Source organism: Aotus nancymaae, unplaced genomic scaffold (genome assembly GCF_030222135.1).
Source record: "Aotus nancymaae isolate 86718 unplaced genomic scaffold, 86718_ANA_hifiasm-v0.15.2.pri h1tg000053l, whole genome shotgun sequence".
Classification (NCBI taxonomy): Eukaryota; Metazoa; Chordata; class Mammalia; order Primates; family Aotidae; genus Aotus; species Aotus nancymaae.
Window position 1 is genome coordinate 635018 of NW_026988467.1, and position 24548 is coordinate 659565.

Sequence of the window (24548 nt, forward strand, 5' to 3'; positions counted from 1 at the left end):
CAGAGTCGGAGCCGGAGCTGGGGCTGACTGGAATGCACTTTGGGCTAAGCTGGCTGTGTCCAGGTCGGAGGGCCAGGCGCACTTCGCCCCCACCGTGCAAGGTGGCTCTCAACTTAGCTGCCCGGGGTTTCCCCCCTGCAGCCCTAGGGGTCTTGATCCAGGTGACAGGTGTTTCCAGCAGCCTCGCCCACAGTAGGCAGGACTCCTGACTACCAGCAGTGTCTCCTGGGGGGGCAGAACTGCCCCAGTGAAGGCTGCAGAGCCAAGCCTGGCCACCTTGTAGAGGGAGCTGGCTGATGTGTGCTGCGTGATTTACAAAACCAAATCCTCCCCCCGCTGATGTGACCGATTCCACAGCGTGGCCGGGCAGAATTACCAGAGGACAAGGGCGTCATTGTGGCTTGAGTTTGCCTGCACTGAGGTTGGATGGACAGGTGCTGGAGAGGCCACGCCCCACTGGGCCGAGTGGGGTCCGGCAGACCTAGAAGCCAGGGTAGGAGGGACAGAGCTGCCTGAGGACCACATGAAGCCGGAGGCCCGTGCAGTGTCCTAACTGGAGGGGCAGCAAACTTGGGGCAGTTGGGTCCTGGCCATGAGAGCAGCTGTGCCCAGAGCCCCAGGCCCCGGCTGGGAGACTGTACTGCTGTGGGGAAGCGGGAGGGACCGGGCTGGTGCCCACTGGAGTTCCTGGAAGCACATCTCTCCAAAAAGACGAGGAGGACGGGGCTACAGGGCAGCCTCCCACCAAGGCCAAGTGCATACAGGACCCACCAAGGCCAAGTGCACACAGGACCCACCAAGGCCAAGTGCACACAGGACCCACCAAGGCCAAGTGCACACAGGACTGGACAGGTCGGGCGGGGGCCCCTGAGGCTGGCCGGAGACGACGGGCTCCACCCGCTCTCCTCTGCTGCCCGCCACCTCCTGGCAAGTCCCTCATGCCCCATAACCACCTGACACGTGTCACCTGTGTGGGGGATACCAGGAGGGGTATTTAGTGGTAAAGAGAAGAGAGAGAGCTCTGGGTCCCAAGGCTCAGCCGTAGGAGGTCCTTTCCAGTGCACCCTGAGCAGAAGCAGCAGGAAGTCACCCAAAAAGTGGCACAGATGGGCCTGGAGGCCTGTGTGGGGCTGCCCTGGCCCAGCGTCTGCTCCCTTTGAGCGGAGGCCCCTTGCAAGTTGGTTCTTGGCATGGAACACCAGGGCCTCCCTGGGAAGACACAGTGTCAAGGAAAGGAGACCAGGGCAGAGCGAGTGCCAAGGCAGGCATTCGCTCTTCAGTTTGGGAATTCAGCCTGACTGTCTGTGGGGACATGAAGAGGAAACTGTCCCTGTCCCCCAAGGGGGCTCACAGACATGGGGAGATGGGGGACAGCCAGCCAGCCAGCCAGCCTGCTTCTTCTGCCCTGTGCATGCCTGAAGGAGCTTTCCCGGCGGCCCCCACCCAGCGAGTGCAGGCTGCCTTCGCTGGGGAGCAGGACTACCACTGGCCCATGTGGCTGCCGCAGGGCGTCTGACCTCTCTCTGTGGTGCTGTAGCCGGACACCGTGGCCAGCTGCTGAAAGGAGTCTGACCTCTTGGCCCCTCACCTTTGCTGGCTCCAGGCACCAGACGCAGGCCAGCATCTCCGTGAGGAAATGGAAGGGGACCGCTGCAGAGACCAGCCAGCTGCCGGAGAGGCTGCGGGATACAGACCTGGCATGGGGCTGGGGTACCAGAGGGCCCTCCCGGTCAGACACCTGTGCTCAGGGTGTATGCACCTGGGCCTCCCACCAGCATAGGGTCTCTGTCCACAGTAGAAGCAGAAGCAGTCAGCCACCAGCAGCAGATGTTTGAGGAAAGCCCCGTGCCTGAGAGACAGAGGCCAGCAGAGGTGGAGACAGGAGGGAGTGTGTGGCGGGGGCGCAGCTCCAGCAGCCACACAGAAAGAAAGAAACTCGCTCCAGAGAAAACATACTCCTTCCTCTCTACAGTAATGGAAGATGTCACAGTCATAAAACAAGAACAGGCTGCCAGGAATGAAGAGCAGAGGGCTTTTCGAGGGTAATGAAAATGATAAGACCGGGACAGATGAGAAGATCAGGTGGAGAAAACCTCCCACAGAGGAGAACAACATGGCGAGAAGGTAAGGAATTAGGAGGAAATGCCAGAGCTTGATGCTCATTAGTGGGTGTTCTGAAAAGACAGAGTGGAAGACATAACACACAAATCTGTGCAACCTCAAAAGACAGGAGCGACCGTGCAGGGAGCCCCACCCGGTACCTGGCTCAGTGAACGCACGCGGACCCTGCAGAGGTACGTCAGCGTGACCGCCAGAGTTCCCAGGTCCGGCGGGTTCCCAGACCCTCAGCGGGGCCAGGGAGAACCACGCACAGGAAGAGATCGGGGGATGGGGGCACCTCCCCAGCAACTCTGAAGACGAGAGAAGAGGGTGCCCAACTCTGGGGGAAAACCGTCTGCAGTGAGAACTCTTATCTTGTCGCCAGTCAGGAGAGAGGAAGAAAGAGACATTTTCAGGTGGTCCAACAGCTGCCTCCCGTGTGGCTTCCTGGGACAGTGCCTGCGGATGTGCTTCCACACGTGAGGGCCCAGAGCGGGTGAGAGGGGACCCGGGGCCAAGCCTCCAGCCCCGGAAGCAGCAGAGGAGGTCCTGGGGTCCACCCAGCGCGAGGCCCAGAGCACCGGGCCCTCGGGAGAGGGAGGATGGGGGGAGTCTGGGGAAAACACGGAGCTGACCTGCCGTACATATGGAATACATTCTTAAGAAGCACACGGCGGAGACGCCAGAGCGCCGGGGGAAAAAATCACCTGGGGAAGCCAGGCTGGTGGAATGAGAAAATAATTAACCAGAGATGGGCGAGGCCTTACTCTGCCCCGGGGCTCAGCGCCGTATGCTGGCACAGGTATTGCGTGATCGGGCCGGCCATGATGGAGTCCTCGTCCAAGAGGCGGGGAGAACACAGGGATGCCCAGAGGTAGGGCTCTGCAGAGCCGGCTGTGTCTAATTCTGGGAAAAACTGAAGAGCCCAGAACAGTGCCCTCCGGGGATCAGGGCAGCGTGGAGGAGGGGACGCCGGCTGTCATGCTAAGTCTGGTGCTTGTTGACTTTTGAAACGGTGTCCATGTCTTAATAATTCTTTAGTAAAACTGAAAACCGGAAGGCAAAGTACATGGGTGCCTGCCAGGGCCACAGCTCCTGAGAGCCAGCTCCTGGGGGGCTCCAGGTTCCAGAGCCCCTGCCCACACCCCTTAGGCTCTCTTTTAGGCCTGTGGGTGTGGCTGCCTTGCTGGGAGCGGAGGTCACACCCAGCGATGGCTCTGGCTCTCCCGTTTGGGCACCTCCCAGCAGTGGAGCAGACTTTGACCTCTCCTGGGACAGCAGCTGCCAGCCAGGGAGTGTTACCAGCGAGGGCCGGGACACCGACATGGTCAGGGACGGTCAGGCCTGGCCAGTCTGGCCCCATAGGGAGGAGGAGGGCCTCTGAGAGCTGGAAGGGGGACAGTGCAGGTGGGGTGCTCTGTGTTTAGGGGCTGTGGGGTCTTGGGGACATTTGTTTGGTGGGAGCATGGGGATGATGTGGGCGTGTGAGTGCCACAGCCCTTTACAACCACGTAAAATGCCTCCTAGGGAAAGAAATCACGCTTAGAATGAAGGACTGCAGGAGCGTAGGCTGGCCGCCCACCTGGGAGTGCGCTCTGCTTGGCGTGTAGACAGACAGAAGCCTGAAAGAACAGATTTCTTGGCCAGGCCCCTGTAACTCGCAGACACGATACTGTGAGCGGGTGATCCTGGGATGGTGCAGACCTTGGTCAGCGTCATGGACACCAGCCCCGGGGGAGGCCTGTTGTGTCTGCCACTGTCCTCAGCCGGTGATTCGGAATGTCCTGAGGAATGCGCCCTCCTGGCCAACGTGGGGGCTGCGGGCTCCAGGGACCGCCCCTCCCTAGGGCCTGGGAGGCTCAGCCGCACATGCCTTCCTGTGATGGTTTTATCAGAGAACTTGTGTCCTGGGAGAGTGCGGTGGCTCCCAGCCGAGCAGGGACAGAGGGACGTCCCCCGGGTGTGCCCTGCGGGTGCTCCAGAGGTGCTAATTCGGGTCATTGTGTGGCTAACTCTAGGCAGCCTCCCTGCAGGAAGTCACTTTGGGTGAGTGACTCAGCCTTGTTTGCCCGTCAGAAAAATTGGCTTCCACCCCAAGAGACCCCGGCCGTTTTCACGTGTGTGAAGTTCTGGATGTCTAAGGGGCATGCTGAAGGGTGGCTGTTATTGTTTTTATTTATTTATTTTTTTAAAAAGGGAAAGAATGAAGCAGTGAGTTTCCTCCGTGTTGTTCCTTTTTGAACCTGCGAAGCTCCGTAAGCCCGGGGAGGGAGCGTAAGCTGGTCTCTGATTCAGCAAGGCGTTGCTCACGACGTGCGCTCACAGCCAGCCGGGTATCCTGTTACACATTTTGCATGCTTCCCGCTTCCCGCAGAACCTTCAGGAGGCGGGCCTTGCTCTTATCCTGCCCATTTTACAGGTTTTAAAACTGAGGCACAGAGAGGCAGCATCACTTGCTCACTGACCTCGTGTCTCAGTCAGGACTGCCCCCGACACCTGTGGGAGTCCCTGAGCAGCAGAGGGGAGAGGCAGGAGGCCTGGGAGAGCAGGCCGCAGAACCCAGTGCTCAGTGCTGAATTTTGCAAGCGCCCAGGAGGGTTGCAAGCAGCCCGGGACACAAAAGGTCACTGTGGGCCTGAGCGCTGTGGCTGAGCAATGCGCCATCACTCAGGAGGTGATGTGTAGCCACCACAGCCCGAGAGTGCCCAGAACAGACTTCCAGGCCCGGCTCCTGCAGTCCGGGTCAGCTGGGGGCTCTGCACACATCAGTCACCTGGGGGTTCAGGCCATCGGGGCTCTGCCTGGCCACGCATGCCCACAGTCATGGCAGCCGGGGAAGGCCCAGTGGCAGGTCGAGAGCTGGCTTTCCAAATTCCTCCCTGGCAGAGACACATGTCCCAAAGCCAGTCACAGGACCATGCCTTTCCCATGGGCAGGAGAGCAGCCCTGCCTTGGGTCTGGAAGGAGGAAACAGCAGTGTCGGGTGCAGGGCTGCCAGCCTCGGACCATGAAGGGGACATCGGGGTAGAGATGGGCTCGGGGACCTGAGCTGCCAGGAGGGACGGGCAGCAGCATGGCAGGGGCGGGGCCGGAGCGTGGAGTGATCGGGCTACGGTGATGTCTCCAGGGCAGCTCCCACCCCACGCTGGGTGATGCGGGTGAGACGCCAGTGGCCGGGTGTTGTACCTGACTGTGAGGCTCCTGAGACCAGAATTGTCATGCCCAGTTCAGAAATATGGAAAAATACAAGCACGTTACTTGGTGTGTGGAAGGGTTCCGTGGACAGTCCGCCACAGTCACGTCACCGTGTGGCTGAGGGACAGGGGAATCACAGGCCTGGGTCGTTCGTCTGACACCCCGCCCCCCCACTGCCAGTGGAGCCTGGGTTGGGTTCTCAAAAGGCGCCGATGAGGCAGAGGCTGTGGTCGCTGCTGCCGTGGCTGACACCGGCCTTGGGAAGCCCCACAGTGCAGCGCTGTCACCATCGTGTTCACCACGAGGACATGGTTCAGGAGGCTGCATGACTGCAGGTGTGAGCCAGGATTCCAGCCCCGGTCTGTAGGGCTCCAGGGCCATGCGCCTGAGTGGCCCCACCTGCCTCCCGGCTCAGGAACGTGTCCTCAGCGCGTCCCGCCCGTCAGTGTGGCCTCCCAGCCTCCCAGGTCCAGCCTCTCCCTGCAGGCTGTGCCCACCTTGTCCCTCAGAGCTTTGAGAACCAGAGCCTGTCCAATCCCATCCCGTCCCCAACCTTCAGCCTCAGACGTGCCTGGCTCCCGGCAGTGAGGGCTGGCCGTGCTGCTGACCCGCTCTGTTCCTGGCTGCGGCTCTGTCCTTGCACAGTTTGTCCTGGGAGCTGTCCTGGGGCCCCGGCCAGGTGTCTGCCAAGGAGCCAGGGGGTGGACACCCGAGGGGACTGCGGAGAGCAGCCTCATAAGACCCTCACTTCTGCCCATCCCCCAGGACCTGGCAGCCACCCAGCATGTCCCAGCGGCACTCAGACAGCTCCTTGGAGGAGAAGCTCCTGGAATACCGCTTCCACTCGGAGCTCCGGATCGATGCCAGTGGGAACCCAGCCTCTGGGCTCCCGATGGTCCGTGGCTCCCTGCGCATCAGGGACAATGCCGCCTTCCAGCCCGAGGCCCCAGCACTCCCAGAGCCTCGGCCCATCGTCCTGAGCACAGAGAGCCCAGCGGCCCTGAAACTGGGCACCCAGCAGCTGATCCCCAAGGGCCTGGCCATGGCCAGCAAGTCAAAGACCCCAGCCCGCCACCAGAGCTTCGGGGCAGCTGTGCTCAGCAGGGAGGCTGCCCGGCGGAACCCCCAGCTCCTCCCAGCCACCAGCTTCTCCCTGGACGACATGGACGTGGACACGGACCCCGGGGGCATGCTGAGGCGGAACCTACGGAACCAATCCTACCGAGCGGCCATGAAGGGCCTGGGGAAGCCGGGTGGCCAGGGGTACACCATCCAGCTAAGCCCGAAGCTGCAGGCTCTGGCCGAGGAGCCTAGCCAGCCTGCCACTCGGAGCCCCGCCAGACACAAGGTAGGGGCCCGCCTGCATGGACCAGGGGAGGGGCTGCTAGGCAGAGGGGTGGCCTAACCGGCCCACCACCGTCATCTGCATCATGGCAGCTGCCATTAGTAAGCACCTGCTGCATGAGGGCTCTCAACTGGTTTATTCCGGTTCAGCCCAGTCTGTGAGTGTGAAGATCCCACCTCGCAGAGGAGGTAGCAGAGGCTCAGAAAGGTCAAGGCTTCTACCCAGGCCCCTGGACTCTGGTGTCCCTGCTCCCAGCCTTGGTGGAGGGCAGGTCCCTGGAAGGGCTCAGCCCCTGCTTCCGAGCCCTGGCCAGGAGCTGGCCTGCCTGGATTACGGGGTCCAGGGTGGCCTTGCTGCACTGACTGGCCTGGCTCCATCTGCCCCGGCAGCTCCAGACAGGGACTCAGCAGGGCAGCCGTGTGGCGGCCGGGGGTTCGGGAGAAGTCTGCATGCTCCCTCTGTACACGGAGCCCTGCTTCCCTGCCTGCTGGCGGTGGCTTTAGGTATGGGGCATGGTGGCAGCAGACCCTTCTCTGGGCAGGACGTAGCCTGCTGCATGTGCCACTAGGGCCCAGGGGACAGAACAGCCACCTGGGGCTCCTGAGCCCAGCATCCCTCATCCTCCGAGTCACCGTTCCCTATGGCTGGGGGCCAGACCTTGCTTTCAGGCAGCCTTGGAGCTGCAAACCGTGTTCAGGGAGAGCTGCGTGGCGCCTGGACACCCACACGGCTGGGACTGGGACTCTGGCCACCCTGCTTGGTCTCGTTAGCTGGTGGGCCTGGGCGCAGGAAGGGCTGGAGTGCAAGGAGAATTAGGGCAGAGGCAGAAAGGAGAGGACAGGGTGGGGGGTGGGGGAGATGGAAGGGGGTCCGGGGGAGCGCTTGAGGTGGGGTGTGGGGCACAGGGCTGAGGGTGCCAGGCCAGGTGCAGCTGGGAGCGCCGCATGTTCCCAACCAGAAAGGGGAGTTTTCAGGCCCCAACTCGTTCCAACAAATCAACCTCTCTCCTTCTGGGAACCAGCACACCTGGACGTCGGGCAAGTGTGGTGTCCCAGCCAAGGAGGGTGGGCTCTGAGCCGGGCACCTGAGTGTGGGGCCTTCCCAGAAACCCAGCCCCTCTCGTCGCTTCTGCCATCCTGGCCTTCTGCTGCGGCCCCCAGGCCCTTGCTTGGGGCTGGACACTGACCCACCAGTCCTTGCTCACCTGCCCCACCCGGTCCTGGTCCCCAGGGGCCTGTGTGCTGCCCCACTGTCCCTCCACCGCCCTCTCCCACCCATACCTGCCCTGCCACGGGTTCCCTCCAGGCCTGCTCGAAACTCCTGAGCATCCCCTCACGATGAGTTCAACCCTTCCTCCTCCTCCAAGCAGCCCTCCTGGACCTGACCGCCCTCAGCCACGTGTCCTGCCTGCTCTGAGCCTTCCACCTGTCCTGGCCTCTGCTTAGACAGGTGGCCCTGAGGCCCTGTGGAGTTGGCATTTATTGTGCACCTTTTGTGTGCCCGACGGGGCCCCCTCCCGTCGGGCATAGCTTCAAACATGGAGCCGTGAGGTCCCTGGGGTCTCTTTAGCTGGTGGGCCTGGGCTTAGGCAGGGCTGGGGTGCTGCATCCCGGTGAGCCTGGGCTCAGGTGGGGCTAGGGTGCAGCGTCGCGGTGGGCCTGGGCTCAGGCGGGGCTGGGGTGCTGCATCCCAGTGAGCCTGGGCTCAGGCGGGGCTGGGGTGCAGCGTCGCGGTGGGCCTGGGCTCAGGCGGGGCTGGGGTGCTGCATCCCAGTGAGCCTGGGCTCAGGTGGGGCTGGGGTGCAGCGTCGCGGTGGGCCTGGGCTCAGGCGGGGCTGGGGTGCTGCATCCCAGTGAGCCTGGGCTCAGGCGGGGCTGGGGTGCAGCGTCATGGTGGGCCTGGGCTCAGGCGGGGCTAGGGTGCAGCGTCACGGTGGGCCTGGGCTCAGGCGGGGCTGGGGTGCAGCGTCGCGGTGGGCCTGGGCTCAGGCGGGGCTGGGGTGCAGCGTCGTGGCGAGCCACACCTGCCCTGGCTGACGGCTGTGGTTTCTGTGTCTCTTTTGTGCAGAAGACACTGGGGCGGAAACGCGGACACAAGGGCTCCTTCAAGGACGGTGAGTGGCTTTGAGAGGCACCGCGAACCGGGAGGGGCTCCAGGCGAAGCTGGTCTCACTGGGACACCCTGGGGGTCAGGTGGGCCTCAGTTTGGTGTCTTGGGATTACCAGAGCGGCTTGATGGGGTCCTTCCAGAGGCTGAGATCCTGAGGTCCCAGTGACTGGTCTGACCATGCAGCCCTGATGAGTCTAGAAAGGTCTAGAAAGTTCCCCTGGACTCTATTCTATGTGATCTGAAGGGCAGGGCACAGACAGAGCCCCCAGACTTGCCCTGAACACCCATGTGTGTGCTGGGCTCGGCCTGCAGTGGCAGTGAGGGCGCCAGGCCCACACCACGGACTCTGGAATCCGAGGCCGGAGGGGAGCCCTGTGCTGGGGCCTCCGGCTGGGGTGGGTGATGCCCACTCAGCCTGCTGGCGGGACATGAGAGCACCCCACGAGAGGCTGACATAGGGAGGTGCCTGCTGCCATGGTCAAAGTGCCTGGGGTGTGAAGAGGTCAGAGGCCGGGGGGACTAGGGCCTCAAGTGCCCAGCTCCAGGCTTGGCCTTTGTCCAGGGGCCCCAAGGCACAGTGGCCCTCTCCAGCCCCCAGGAGCTTAGTGGACAGGCATGGGCCCAGGAGGGGACACTGAGGCCTCCTCTACAGAAATCTCTGGGAAAATCGTCCCCAGGAGAGCAGCAGTGATGCCCGAGTCTCAGGGTAAGGCTGGCGTAGAGGCGCCTGAGCCAGGTCCGGCCCATTTCAGGAGGGGCTTGTGGCGTGGGAGAGGTCTCAGGACTGGCGCCCAGCACCTTCCCGCCCAGCACCTTAGGCGGCCACCACCCAGAGCCTCCCTCTCCCTCTTAGCTGTGGAGCCTGCGGGCCTTAGGGGACCCCGCCCGGGGGGGTCTGTGCTGCCCAATCCCATCATGGGCTCCGAGGAGGCCTTGGGGAGGGCTCAGCCTGCGGGTTCCAGGGAGGCCCAGCCTTTTCTGATCCCCGCTTCTCTCTCCAGACCCCCAGTTCTACCAGGAGATCCAGGAGCGGGGCCTGAACACCAGCCAGGAGTCTGATGATGACATCCTCGACGAGCCCTCCAGCCCCGAGGGAGCCCGGAAGGCGGATGCCACCATTGTGGTCAAGAGCTACCGGCCCGCCCAGGTCACCTGGAGCCAGCTCCCGGAGGTAGTGCTGGAGGGTGGGTGAGGCTGCCCCATGGAGGCAGGCAGAAGCCACAGCCCCTCCCCCACGCCGTTGTTCCTTCCCCGAGCCCAGGTGGCTGGTCCCCAGCAGCGGCCCAGTTCTCCCAGGGACGGTGGGCAGCCTTCTCAGAAGCCCCTCGGCTGTGGGCAGGACCTGGGGGTCTCCCTTCTCTCTCCTGTGCCCTGCGTTGCCCTGCCCATGCGGGCCTGGCTCAGCACCTGGAGTGGTCACGGGAGGGTGGGCCACCAGGCATGCAAGTTTGCCCTCTGCCATCGTGCATGTGAGGGGCGGCCCTGCTCAGACTCCCCTACAGGGAGCTGCAGGCACCAGGAGCTCCTTCCCAGGAGAGGGCTGGAGGATCCGTGCAAGGAGACAGCGGGGATGGGAGTGGCTGGGGCTTGGAGCTAGGGCCAGGGTCAAGCCATCCCTTCACTTTTCACATCTGAAAATGGGGGCTCGTCCCCGCCCTGTGGGGTCTCCGTGGAGAGCATGGCCCGGAGCAGTCCCTGTGCTTGTGGGGGTGGCTGTTCCTGCCCCAGGTGGACTGCACGTGACCCCCGCCTTGAAGTCCTAGGGAGGGGACCATGTGTGGCCGTGGGCATGGCGGGCATTGGGGAGGGCAGGCCCCACCTGCAGTACAATGGGGCTCCTTGTTCGCCATCTGGAGGGGAGCACAGCAACTGCCCACCACGCTCCATGGCGCTGTGTGCCCCGGGACCCCGGCCAGGGCAGACCCAGCGTGGGGTGAGGGCAGGCAAGGAGCAGCCTCCCCCCAGACAGAAAGGTCTGGAAGTGCAGGCCTACTCCCCTTTGGAGCTGGGCATGTGTGGTCTCCCCCTGTCTGGGGTGGGGTCCAGCACTGCACCCTGGTAACTGCAGAGATTCCGGCCCCTCGTGGGAAGGAGGCACGGGCTTGGGGTACGGGGACTCGCCCTTGTACGAGGTGCTGTTGGCGGCCTTTCTGCCCAGCCCAGTGAGGAGCAGAGCACGAAGCAGGGTGACCTGGGTCCTGCAGAGGGGACCCCTGGGCAGTGTGGCAGCCCACTGTGCCTGACGCGCTCTGCCAAGGGAACCACGCTCCTGCCAAGGTGACCCACCAGCTGTGGCCCCTGAGGAGGAGGGAGCCGGGTGGGCACAGCGTCACCCATGCCTTCACTGACACCCCGCCCAGGTGGGGTCTGAGTCACAGTCCCGCCCTCCACACTCCCTCGCTGGGTGGGCTCTGCATCTCTCCATCTGCTGGGAAGGTCCTTGGGATGAGAGCCCCTCCCGCCCTCTGGCCTTTCGCTCTGGATGCCCATGTTCTTTTCTGGGCTGCTCTGGGGCTCTTTGGAGGGGTTGGGCCTGCTCATCGGCATCCCCTAGGAGGGCTCCACAGAGAGGAAGGTGGCAGGGACAGGTTGGCTCCAGGGTCGGACTTCACCGAGCCCAGCGGGGTGGCTGTGGGTGTCTGCCCAAGCCCCCGTCTCAGCTGTCTATCAGGAGGTCCATCAGGAGGAGGACAGAAGGGAGACTTTGGCATGGGCTTCCAGGACATTTGACCTGGAGCTCCTGGGCCTGTGTCCCCCCAGGTGATGGAGTCGGGCATCCTGGAGCAGCTCTCCACCGAGGAGCGCAAGAGGCAGGAGGTGAGGGCCCCGGGCGGGAGGGCTGCCCCACCACGGCCTGGGCCACACACCCCCGGGGAGGGGTAGCAGCCAGGTGGCGCCGCCAGCCATCCCTCCGTGGCCACCTCCAGCACCAGGCCCCTGTCATGATGACCAATGCCTCGCACAGGCCTGGCTGTGCCTCCACCTGTGCTATGCCCTGATGGGGCCCCTTCGTGTCACCAGGTGAATCCTCAGAGTCCAGCGGCTGCCATCACCCTCTTTTCCAATGCGGACGGGGTTCATTGCCCAGCTTCATGCAGCTCATAAGGCACCCAGCCAGGGGCACGCAGGGAGGTCAGCCTGGCATTCCCAGGCTGGCTGTCCTGACAGGCCCATCCAGGGGTCTGTCCGAAGCTCCTTTCCCCAACTGCCCCTGCCACCTGGGCCACGTCCTGTTCTGAGCATCAGTCCCTGAGGCACACCCGCATCCAGCGTCACTGTGGGGCTCACCCAGGCCCCTCTCCGCAGGCCATGTTCGAGATCCTCACGTCCGAGTTCTCCTACCAGCACAGCCTGAGCGTCCTGGTGACAGAGTTCCTGCGGTCCCAGGAGCTGCGGGCGACCATGACCCAGATGGAGCATCACCACCTCTTCTCCAACATCCTGGACGTGTTGAGTGCCAGCCAGAGGTAAGGCCTCGTCACAGCCTTCCACACAAGGGTCTCTGCAAGGAAGGTGCCCCCCACCATGGGCACCACGGCGGCGTCAGCAGGACCTGGGGAGCCTGGACTGCACCTTGATGGGGACGGTTTGGGGCAGCTGCTGGCTCCCACGGAGCGTGATGACCTCTGAGGGTCCTCGAGGCCACGGAGAGCTGGACCCAGGGCCGGGCCGAGTGCTGGGCTATGGCATCCTGGTTGCTCGTAAGACGTGGAGCACTTCTCAGGGCTACAGCCCTGCCACACTGCCAAGCGCCATTCACCAGGACACCCAGGCACAGAGGGCCACGTGACCCAGGCAGTGGTGCCCACAGCTGCTCACCCGTAGGCAGGAAGCCTCGAGTTGCAGCCCTGGGTCATGTTCCGCCCAAAGGTGTCCGGTGGCTGGACCTGGGCTCTGGTTGCAGGGCCTGGAGCTGGAAGAGAGTCTGGAAATGCAGCTGATGTAGCTACAGCCCAGCATGGGTGTGTGTCCACAGGTGTGTGTGCATGGGTGTGCATGTGTGCATGGATGTGTGTCCACAGGTGTGTGTGCACATGGGTGTGCATGTGTGCATGGGTGTGTGCCTGGGCAGGGGTGTGACCACAGGTGTGTGCACGGGTGTGCATGGGTGCATGGGTGTGTGTGCCTGGGCAGGGGTGTGTCCACAGGTGTGTGTGCACAGGTGCATGGGTGTGTGTGCCTGGGCAGGGGTGTGTCCGCAGGTGTGTGCATGGGTGTGCATGGGTGCATGGGTGTGTGTGCCTGGAGAGTGGCTTGGGAGCATCTGGCACCCTGGTGTGTGTGCATGGGTGTGTATTCGTGGACAGGGATGCGTGTGCATGGTTTGTGTGCCTGGGCAGGGCTATGTGTGGTCTCCACCGTGTGCTGCCCCTAGATGCAGGAGGACCCTGGGGCATCATCCAGTCCCCTGAGCCTCGGCCTCAATGTTAACCTGAGGGGCAGTGCCTCTGGCCACCTCATGGGCTTGGGTGATGCCGGAAGATGATTAGGGGCCTGTAGTGCCTGGTACGGGGTGGCCCCGACAGTGGTGGCTGCTGGCTCATTCTTATATTAGCCCCGCCCCTGGCAAGTCCCACCCATCTGCTCCCTGTGGGGTGCCCTTGCGGAATTTGGGGACCCTGAGGGTGGGCAGGGAGCCACCTTATTCTTGGAGGCAGGGGCTTCCTGTAGAGCTCCAGGGACCAGCTGTGGGAAACGCCCAATCTCTGACTCAGCATGGGACGGGGCTGGAGAGGGGGAGGGCTCTGAGACAGTGGCTGCCCCTCCCCCAGCTCTGTCCCCAGCCACGCAGGCTGTGTGTCTTCGGAGCAGGATCCCCTCTGTGTCAGGCGGCTGCGTGTTTGCCTCTGACCTCCCTGGGGCTTTTGATTGCTGCCCCGGGGCGGGCCCTCCTCCCCGAGCTGGGCTCCGGAAGCTCCTGGCATTCACAGCGAACTCTCTGGGGAATCATCACTATTTGGGGTCAGGGCCAGGTGGCCAGCTCTCCCAGACCCTTCTCAGAACCTGCAGTTGCATGTGAGCTGCTGGCCGGCCTGGCACACATGAGTATCTCGGCCCTGCTCATCCAATGGCCGGGACCTCCCATGCCCTCCTGGGTCCTTGTCCACGGGGCCACTGTTCCATCTGCTGGGGCTTCCCAAGGGCAAGTGGCTCTCCGGTTGCTCTCCCTACAGGAATCGTGGCTCCTGCGTGGGTGGAAGGCCCAGTCGGGCCCAGTGAGCAGTGGGAGGAGGGACCCCGCCCACCTCCGAGCTGGGCAAGGGAGTCCTCAGAAGGACAGAGCTCTTAGGGTGAGAGGACCTCCCATGCCCGTGGCCTGGAGACATGGATATGGTCTCAGGTTGGGTGCTCTGAGGGTCTGCAGGATGGATGAGGCTCTGGCCATCACCTTGCACACTGGGTAACCATTGTGGGTCCAGCTAAGCCCGGCCTCGGTGGCTCTGGCTGCCCGTAGGAGCAGAACCCTGGCAGCTCTGGCCCAGCTCTGACCAAGTGTTAACTCCCTTCATCCCGGCCACCCTAAGCAAAGGCCTGGGTCACGGAGGAGGTGAGGGGCTCGTAGTCACCTCCAGGGAGTCTGCCAAGAGCCCACACCTGCCCCCTGGCCTTGACTCCCCACTCAGAACGGGTGGGGGACCCAGCGAAAGCAAACAGGCGGTTCATGAACGCAGCTGGGAGCTTGGCTGGCAGAGCTGCTGGGGTTTGGGACTCATCCTTGGCGGTTTGCCTCTCTGTGTGACCCGGAGGCTGGGCTCTTGTGCCTGTCCCTGAGCTTCCGTTCCTGAGTTTCTTCCCAGGGGCAGGCTGGTGCCGTAGTGGGGGCCCAGGCCAGTGCCAGGGCCCAGTTGTTTTAGCTGGAAGGAGCTTGAAGGGCAAAGGGCACCAATTGGACACAGCGCCAGGACAGGAGGTCCAAACGGGCCCACCTTTGGGGACAGTCGCTGGGGCTGCCGCTAGACAACAGAGGGGCGACACCGGTGCATGGGATCGTGGCGGGGGCTCTGTAAGGAGCCCCAGGCCTCTCTGACCGCTTCCCACCTGCCCTCCCTGCTGTCCTGCATCCCACCCTGAGTGCCTGCCACGTGCTGCCTCTGGGACCTGCGCTTGGCTCCTGCCGTGTACATGTGTGTGTTTTGAGTGTGTGTGCATATGCGCGTCTGTGTGTGTACACACATGGGGCCCGACTGCCAGCCCTGTGGCACCCTCCTCGCCCCCCTCACCTTCAGGTTCTTCGAGGACCTGGAGCAGCGGCACAAGGCCCAGGTGCTGGTGGAGGACATCAGCGACATCCTGGAGGAGCATGCCGAGAGGCACTTCCACCCCTACATCGCCTACTGCTCCAACGAGGTCTACCAGCAGCGCACACTGCAGAAGCTGACGTGAGTGGGGCGCCCAAGGTCTCGAGCGCCCTCCTGCTCCCAGCCCAACTTCTGCAGGCCCCGCCTGATTTTGGTACGGCCCGGCCATGCAGAGCCTGGAAGAACAGGCTTGTCCTCTTGCAGAAGCAGCAACGCCACCTTCCGAGAGGTCCTGAGAGAGATTGAGAGGCGGCCGGCGTGCGGGGGCCTGCCCATGCTCTCCTTCCTGATCCTGCCCATGCAGCGGGTAACCCGGCTGCCCCTCCTGACGGATGTGAGTTCACGGCCTGGGGCTGGGGCTGGGCTAGCTTCCGGGTCCTACTGCCAGAGTCCCCCTCGGACGGAGCATTACCCTCTTGTGACCTCCTCCCTGCCTGGCCTATGATATTTTAGTAGTTGTGACCATACAACAGCTTTAATAACCACGACGACTCTGTAGTCACCGCCACCAACAGTGCTCAGTGCCGGGAGCTGTTCCAGGACTTGGAAGATTTTTGTTCACTTACTCAGTGGTTCATGAGCTTCAGGCACAGTGACGAGCTGAAACTGGCATCACCCAGGCCCCACCCCACCAGTCCTTCTAGACGTGGTAGCTCTGTGGGTGTCCCAGTCACCTACTCTCCCCATTCTGTGGATGCAGAGAGGGGCTCACAGGGGCTCACCAGCATGGGCCGCATGTGTGGGATGCCAGCCTGCAGGGCAGAGAGTACACGAGGGTGAAACGTGGACACACATGCACATATATGTGTATACAATGCACATGCATTCACATACATATATGCACGTGTGTGTGCATGTCCCTGTGTGCACAGTGCACACACTGGCACTGCACACAGGCACCCAGTGCGTGCATGTACACACAAGTGTGCACACATACAGGTACACATGCACACACAGTACACATGCACATTCACACACATGCAGGTACACATGTGCACACAGTACACACCCATATTCACATGCATGCATGCTGCCTGCACACAGCACACACCCACATTCACACGCATGCAGGTACGCGTGCGCACACAGCACACACCCACATTCACACGCATGCAGGTACGCGTGCGCACACAGCACACACCCACATTCACACGCATATTCGCACACGTGCGCACACAGCACACACCCACATTCACACGCATGCAGGTACGCGTGCGCACACAGCACACACCCACATTCACACGCATGCAGGTACGCGTGCGCACACAGCACACACCCACATTCACACTCATGCAGGTACGCGTGCGCACACAGCACACACCCACATTCACACGCATGCAGGTACGCGTGCGCACACAGCACACACCCACATTCACACGCATGCAGGTACGCGTGCGCACACAGCACACACCCACATTCACACGCATGCAGGTACGCGTGCGCACACAGCACACACCCACATTCACACGCATGCAGGTACGCGTGCGCACACAGCACACACCCACATTCACACGCATGCAGGTACGCGTGCGCACACAGCACACACCCACATTCACACGCATGCAGGTACGCGTGCGCACACAGCACACACCCACATTCACACGCATATTCGCACACGTGCGCACACAGTAGACACCCATATTCACACTCATGCAGGTACACGTGCACACACAGTACACACCCATATTCACACACATGCAGGTACACATGTGCACACAGTATACACCCATATTCACACGCATGCATGCTGCCTGCACGCATATCACATGCATGCAGATACACATGCACACACCCATATTCACACGCATGCAGGTACACATGTGCACACACAGTACACACCCATATTCACATGTATGCATGCTGCCTGCATGCACACAGCTCCGCATATGGCAGGGCTGCCCAAGCCAGACAGAATCCCAAACTCCCGGGGGCCCCAGGGATGTGCAGAAATGGGGCTGCCAGGGGCCTCCACTGCCGATTCCCCACTTTGAATGTAGATGGCCAAGGATGGGAAGGGGAGGGTTCCGGGCGGGGATGCTAGCTCCTGTTCCCACTCAACCTGGCCTGACCTGGCAGAGCTCCAGGTGGCACAGAGGCCGTCAGGGGCTGTACATGCAGTGGGACCCTGCAGGAGCCCTTGGGAGGCCAGCTCTTGACTGCCCTGCAGCCCCACCCAGGGTCTGGTGTTGGTGGGAGCTCCACAGCTGGGATGCCAGGGGGGACTCTCTGCCTCATGTCTGCTGTCCTGTACAGACGCTGTGCCTCAAGACCCAGGGCCACCCTGAGAGGTACAAGGCTGCCAGCCGTGCACTGAAGGCCATCAGCAAGGTGAGATGGGGCCTGGACCCAGCCCCACCACAGTCCCGTACCCCGACCCTGCCCCCGCCCACCCTACCTCACCCAGTGTCATAGAGCTGGCTCCCCACACCGTCCAGGGCAGGGAGAGTCCTCCGATTATCTATCCCAAGCCTTTCACAGCACTGGCAGGAAAACCGAGACCCAGAGTAGGGGGCGGGGGGGGTTCTCGCACAGTTGATGTGCCTATGGCATGGCTGGTCCAGTGCAGCCACTGCGGGCAGCCAGGTGCTGGTGAGCAGGGGTCCAGGGCCCAGCAGCACCAGTCTCTCACACGGGCCCCGCCCTGCAGCTGGTGAAGCAGTGCAATGAGGGGGCCCACAGGATGGAGCGCATGGAGCAGATGTACACACTGCACACACAGCTGGACTTCAGCAAGGTCAAGGTAGGTGGCCCCGGACCTCAGGCCACTCAGACCAGTTCCCACTCAGCCCTCCCTGCTGGCCTGCGTGTGAGGGCGGGTCACACCCCTGAGCCTAAAGGCTGGAGAGTAGGTGCCTGTGCTCATGAGGCCTGGGGGCTGGGCCTCCTAGGACTGGTGCCTTTGGCCTCTCCCGGCCTCAGTTTCCCCATCTGGGAATGTCCTTGGTGTACCCCTCCCCAACTCCACTGGGTGGGCCTCTGTGGCCCTTGTCCCGTCCCCAGGACTGCGTGGGCACAGGGCAGACCCCAGTCCCTCAGTGACGAAGCTGAGGGGCCAACAGGAGTGGCACAGTCAGCGCGCTTACCTGGGGACAGGGCTCCTTGCTGGCCCCTCGGGGGCTGGGCAGGGCCTGAGGTTGGAGGGAAGGGGACAAGGTGATTCCAGGGCTGGCCCAGATCTCATGTTTCCCAGTGAGGCTTGGATTCTGGGTAAGGTGAAATGTTTCCATCCCAGGCCCAGGCAGCCCTAATCCCTGCCACAAACAGGCAGGGCTCGGACCTCTGCCACCAGAGCCCCCCCCAAACCATCCCACACGCTGGCCCTGTCGTCTATTGCTGGGAGACAGCCCAGGGACCGTCCGGCAAGGCGGGCCCACATGGGCCTCCTGTCCTGGTGCCCCACCCAGCCGGTGCCCTTCAGAGGTGGAGCATGGAGTGGGTGACATGGTATGGGCCACCCTCGCTTAGGGCCGTGGACAACTGAGTAAGGGCGCAGGGGATCCCAGCTGGGGGAGGGGGCTCCCAGGGTGGGTCAGGAGCAGACGTCAGGGCAGTGACTTCCCACCCCTGGTACCCAGCCCACAGCCGTGCAGCTCTCACGCTTGTCTCCCTGGTCCTCCTGAGTCTGGGGCATAACACCTGCCCCCACCGGAGCAAGGAACCCCTCCCAGACTTGGCCAACCCCTGACCGGGCCTCTTACCCCCGCATGGTCTTGAAGCTGGTCTTTGAGACAAGTGTGGGAGCAGGGAGAGCAGGCCCGTCCAGGAGGGAGGGTGGCGGCAGAGGCCTGGAGCCAGGGGCGCTGGGGGCTCTGAGCCTATAGTGGGCACAGGCAGAGAAGACGGGGCCACTGGGAGCAGGTGGAGAGGTGTCAATAGTGGCTGAGGAGTCAGGCTGGTGGGCAGGTGGGCAGACTTCTCCTTCCCACACTGCACCCCCCACCACCCTGTGCTGCCACCACCCACTGCGATGCCCACCCATCACCCCCACACTCCCCATCACCCCCACGCTCCCTACCCCCGACACTGCCCACCTTTGCTGCCCCCATGCTTCCCACCCCTGCACTGCCCACCCCATCACCCTCTGTTGCCCCACACTGCCCACCCCGACACTGCATACCTGTGACCGCCACACTGCCCAAACCCACACTGTGTACCCGTGACCCCCACATTGCCCACCCCCACACTGCGTACCTGTGATGCCCACACTGCCCACCCCCACACTGTGTACCTGTGACCCCCACACTGCCCAACCCCACACTGTGTACCTGTGACCCCCACACTGCCCAAACCCACACTGTGTACCTGTGACCCCCACACTGCCCACCCCCGCACTGCCCAACCCATCAGCCTCTGTTGCCCCACAGGGCTCACCCTCACACTGCGTACCTATGACCCCCACATTGGCCACCCCCACACCGCGTACCTGTGACCCCCACACTGCCCACCCCCACACCGCGTACCTGTGACCCCCGCACTGCCCACCCCCGCACTGCCCACCCCCACACCGCGTACCTGTGAACCCCACACTGCCCACCCCCATGCAGCGTACCTGAGACCCCCACAGTGCCCATGCCCACACTGCGTACCTCTGACCCCCACACTGCCCACCCCCACACTGCCCACCCCCACACTGCGTACCTGTGACACCCACACTGCCCACCCCCACACTGCCCACTCCCACACCGTGTACCTGTGACCCCCACACTGCCCACCCCCATACTGCATACCTGTGACCCCAACACTGCCCACCCCCACACTGTGTACCTGTGACCCCCCCACTGCCCACCCCCACACTGCCCACCCCACACCGCGTACCTGTGACCCCCACACTGCCCACCCCCACACCGCGTACCTGTGACCCCCGCACTGCCCACCCCCAAACTGCGTACCTGTGACCCCCACACTGCCCACCCCCACATTGCATACCTGTGACCCCAACACTGCCCACCCCCACACTGTGTACCTGTGACCCCCACACTGCCCACCCCCACACCGTGTACTTGTGACCCCCACACTGCCCACCCCCACACTGCCCACCCCCACACCGCGTACCTGTGACCCCACACTGCCCACCCCCACACTGCCCACCCCCACACTGCGTACCTGTGACCCCCACACTGCCCACCCCCACACTGCCCACCCCGACACTGCGTACCTGTGACCCCAACACTGCCCACCCCCACACTGTGTACCTGTGACGCCCCCACTGCCCACCCCCACACTGCCCACCCCACACCGCGTACCTGTGACCCCCACACTGCCCACCCCCACACCGTGTACTTGTGACCCCCACACTGCCCACCCCCACACTGCCCACCCCCACACCGCGTACCTGTGACCCCCACACTGCCCACCCCCACACCGTGTACTTGTGACCCCCACACTGCCCACCCCCACACTGCCCACCCCCACACCGCGTACCTGTGACCCCCACACTGCCCACCCCCACACCGTGTACTTGTGACCCCCACACTGCCCACCCCCACACTGCCCACCCCCACACCGTGTACCTGTGACCCCCACACTGCCCACCCCCACACTGCATACCTGTGACCCCCACACTGCCCACCCCCATACTGCCCACCCCCACACCGTGTACTTGTGACCCCCACACTGCCCACCCCCACACTGCCCACCCCCACACCGCGTACCTGTGACCCCCACACTGCCCACCCCCACACCGTGTCCTTGTGACCCCCACACTGCCCACCCCCACACTGCGTACCTGTGATTCCCACACTGCCCACCCCCACACCGCGTACCTGTGACCCCCACACTGCCCACCCCAACACTGCCCACCCCCACACTGCGTACCTGTGACCCCCACACTGCCCACCCCCACACCGCGTACCTGTGACCCCCACACTGCCCACCCCCACACTGCCCACCCCCACACCGGGTACCTGTGACCCCCACACTGCCCACCCCATCACCCTCTGTTGCCCCACACTGCCACCCCATTGCCCCTGGCTCAGGAGCTGGGAAAGGCTCATACGTGGAGCGTGGCCATCAGGGACGGACCTGCCTCTGCCAGCCCTCCGTCAGTGTCCAGGAGGCCCAGCGTCTGTGTAATCGCCATGGAGCCCTCCCACCACGGAGGGGTGAGGTGCGCGTGGAGATTCCCCAGCACTGGCCTTCGAGTCCTGGCTTGGGTGGAAGGTTCCGTGGTCACCCAGCCCTGGGCTGTCGGGCAGGGTCTGGCCCAGGACCTGGCATACCTTGATTGGAGGCCCAGACACATCATGCCCCTTTCCTCTGTCCAGCGCCAACCCGGGCAGCCAGCTGGTCACCCAGTCCAGAGGCAGGGGTCAGTCACACTGGGTGCTGTGCGTCCTTTACCCCCTGGGGACCTGCTTCTCCCGGCTCTGTCCTCCCAGTCCCTCCCCCTGATCTCCGCCTCCCGGTGGCTGCTGAAGCGAGGGGAGCTGTCCTTGATGGAAGAAACCGGACTTTTCCGAAAACTCGCCAGCCGGCCCACATGCTACCTGTTCCTGTTCAATGATGTCCTGGTTGTGACCAAGAAGAAAAGGTGGCCGTGGGGCAGGAGGGTGGGAAGCCCTAAAGCCCTGCTCCATGAACACTGGGCTGTGGGCCCTGGGGAAGGAACGTGGGGTAGCCAGCCCTGAGCCCCTCCGACCTCAGAGCCGGGGCGCGGCTTCCACTCAGCACATACTAGACGTAAGGGTCAGGTGACGCTCCCTGTGCAGCCTCTGGCCTTCTCTGCGACCTGGGTCTGCCTGTCCAAGCCACGAGGAGGACTCAAAAGCCGTGGCCACTGTTCCGTGGTTTGGGGGAACTCCTGGAGGCCGGCCGTGGCTGCCTCCCCACTGCAGGGGAGCCTGGTGGGACCATCCCACTGACCGACTGCCCATGTCCCCACAGCGAAGAGAGCTACGTGGTCCAGGACTACGCCCAGATAGACCACGTCCAGGTGGAGAAGATAGAGCCGTCGGAGCTCCCCCTGCCCGGGGGTGGCAACCGCAGCTCCTCCGTGCCCCACCCCTTCCGGGTGACACTGCTTCGCAACAGCGAGGGCCACCAGGAGCAGCTCCTGCTCTCCTCCGACTCCGCGTAAGGGGGCTCCCGGGAGGGCAGCTCCGAGGCCACGGGCACCTGGCTCCATGGGGACCGGCTCGTCCTCCCCACCTTGCTGTTCCAAGGCTGGCTCCAAACGCCCACCGCGCACCCGGCCCTGCTGTCGGTGCCAGCATAGAGCCACAGAACAGAAACAGCTTTGTCCTCTTGGAGTTTATGTTCCCAGGAAGGGATACACCAGCAGTTGGGCCACCAGGAGTGGGAAGAAGGGAGGACACAAGGTGGAGGGTCGGGGGTACAGAGTGGGGGGCGGTGGGGCCGTGAGGAAGCTCAGTCCAACTGAGCAGGGCAGTGGGGCGGGCAGGAGGTTGCTCAACAGAGGCAGAGCCTTGCCAAGGCCCCATGGCAGGAGAGCCCTGAGGCCCTGAGGACACAGCTGCAGGCGGACAGCAGTGGCGCTGGGTGCAGCGAGCCCAGTGGGGTCCAATGAGGATGGCAGAGTGGTCCCAGTGCTCAAGGTGGGAGTGGGCACAGTTGGGGGCTCTGAGACCCCCTGTGGAAGGCAGGCATGCAGGTGTGTCAGGCCCCATATTCCCTCCAAGTTCCTCTTGGCTGAGGACAGCTCTGGGCCCTGTTTACAGATGAGGGAGCTGGGGCCCAGTGCCAGGACACGGAGTGGCCTTGGGTCCAGCAGGCTGGGGTCTGGGTGTGTGGCTGCTGCCCAACTCTGCCACCTGGGGTGGGCTGGGGTGACTCGGGTTAGCCTGCCTGACAGTCTGCCCACCCCCTTGGGTGGCTGTCAGGAGTCAACCTGAGAGGGCAGGGTCGGCCTCAGGCCCGGCTCACGCTGTCTCTGGCCCCCAGGAGTGACCGGGCACGGTGGATTGTGGCACTCACGCACAGTGAGAGACGGTGGCAAGGCCCCGCCGAGAAGGGAGGTGAGTGCCAGCTGGGGCCAAGGGGAGCCTGGCGCCTGGCCGTGTGCTGGGGTCCGGCAGTCGGGGGCGCCCCGGCCGCAGGGCATGTGTCTGCTAGAGGCTGTTGGGGAGTGGAGCCTGGCCCATGCTTGCTGACAGTCCTGTGACGGCCGCTGCCCTACCCAGATCTGCCCCAGGTGGAGATCACCAAGGCCTTCTTTGCGAAGCAGGCGGATGAGGTCACGCTGCAGCAGGCGGATGTGGTCCTGGTCCTGCAGGAGGAAGACGGTGAGTGCAGGGGTGGGCAGCGGGCACAGATGGGTGAACGTAAGTGTCCAGCCGGGCCAGGTCCAGAGCATGCCGGGCTGCAGGGTGGCCACATGCTCACAGCCTGCCTCACCCTCCCTTGAGGGCCTCCTCAAAGGCAGCACTTCCACATCCCCGAGGCCCAGAATCAAAAGCAGGTTCATGGTCAGTGTGTCCCATGTGGGGTGGAGGAGGTGTCTCTGCCCTCCTAGGGGATCCCCGAGCAGTCAGGCCCAGCATGATCCTGCAGAAGGCAGGCGGGGCTTCTCACACGGGGCGGGGCTTCTCACACGGGGCGGGGCTGTGTGGGGTGTGCTCAGCCCGCACCCGAGCAGGGACCAGGGTCCGGGTGACCGTGAACAAGGCTTCAATGGCTGTCTGCTCTGAGGCAGGAGTGGGTGGTGAGTTCCAGGAGAAGCCTGGCCCTGGGCTGCTCAGGCCCAGCAGCTCAGAGGGCGGGGGACCCATGACCTTCCTCTCACCTCCCTCCCACCCCCGTCCGGCTTCAGGGTGGTTCTATGGTGAGAGGCTCCGGGACGGAGAAACGGGCTGGTTCCCCCAGGACTTTGCCCGCTGCATCACCAGCCGTGTGGCCGTGGAGGGCAATGTCCGCAGGATGGAGCGTCTGCGGGTGGAGACGGACGTGTAGCCCGGGCGAGGCCAGCCGGCGGCAGCACAGCCTGTCCCCGGATCAGCGAGTGGCCGCGCCTGGCTCCCACAAGTGTACGGGGCTTGTCCCAAAGACCCTGCATGGTTCTCTGGGGCTTCCCAAGACCCTGTGGCTGTGGTGCCCAGCTCTGGACACTTCACGGAAGGAAGATCACGTGCCCCCGAGGGACACCCCCAGGCAAGCTCAAGGGGGCTGCGCCACATCCCAGGGAGCCCAGCCTAGACCCCTTGGCTGGCCGAGCCTCTCTCAGCTGCTGGGTCCCACCACCTCCCCGCTGCGCCCACGGGGCAACTCCACCCTGACTGACGGGCACTAGGGCATCTCGGGATTCTGCTCCCAGGTTCCTCCTCTTTCCCAGGGTCCTGGCCGTGCCCCACCCTGCGATTATCTGGGACAATGTGAGGTCTCCTCCTATGCTCTTCCTACCGCCACGTGGGACAGGAAGGACCCTGAGGGTCCAGGAGTGCCCCAAGTTCTGAGAGGAGGCCGGCCGGAGGGAGGGGGCCCTGCAGGGCTGGCAGGGAGAGTTCGGTGTTGAGGTTTTTAAATGCATTAAAGTTATTTCTCTAGGA

General features: G+C 63.6%; 1 protein-coding gene across 3 annotated transcripts; it reads left to right on the forward strand.

Annotated features, from left to right (window-relative positions):
* Positions 1-1806: 1806 nt before the first annotated feature.
* ARHGEF16 (Rho guanine nucleotide exchange factor 16) lies at positions 1807-24548 on the forward strand. 3 transcript variants are annotated; one of them, XM_064363143.1, is made up of 17 exons: positions 1807-2124; positions 2227-2294; positions 2486-2596; positions 6061-6643; positions 8708-8753; positions 9751-9920; positions 11510-11566; positions 12056-12216; positions 14977-15129; positions 15253-15382; positions 17302-17376; positions 17696-17788; positions 21426-21577; positions 21931-22119; positions 22948-23021; positions 23187-23288; positions 23816-24548. In XM_064363143.1, exons 4-17 carry the CDS (start codon positions 6080-6082, stop codon positions 23953-23955), a joined length of 2106 nt encoding a protein of 701 aa, XP_064219213.1. In that variant the 5' UTR covers positions 1807-2124; positions 2227-2294; positions 2486-2596; positions 6061-6079; the 3' UTR covers positions 23956-24548. The 3 variants fall into 3 exon arrangements, with proteins under 3 accessions (XP_064219213.1, XP_064219211.1, XP_064219212.1); XM_064363141.1 differs by having other exon boundaries at positions 1807-2294; XM_064363142.1 differs by having other exon boundaries at positions 2227-2596.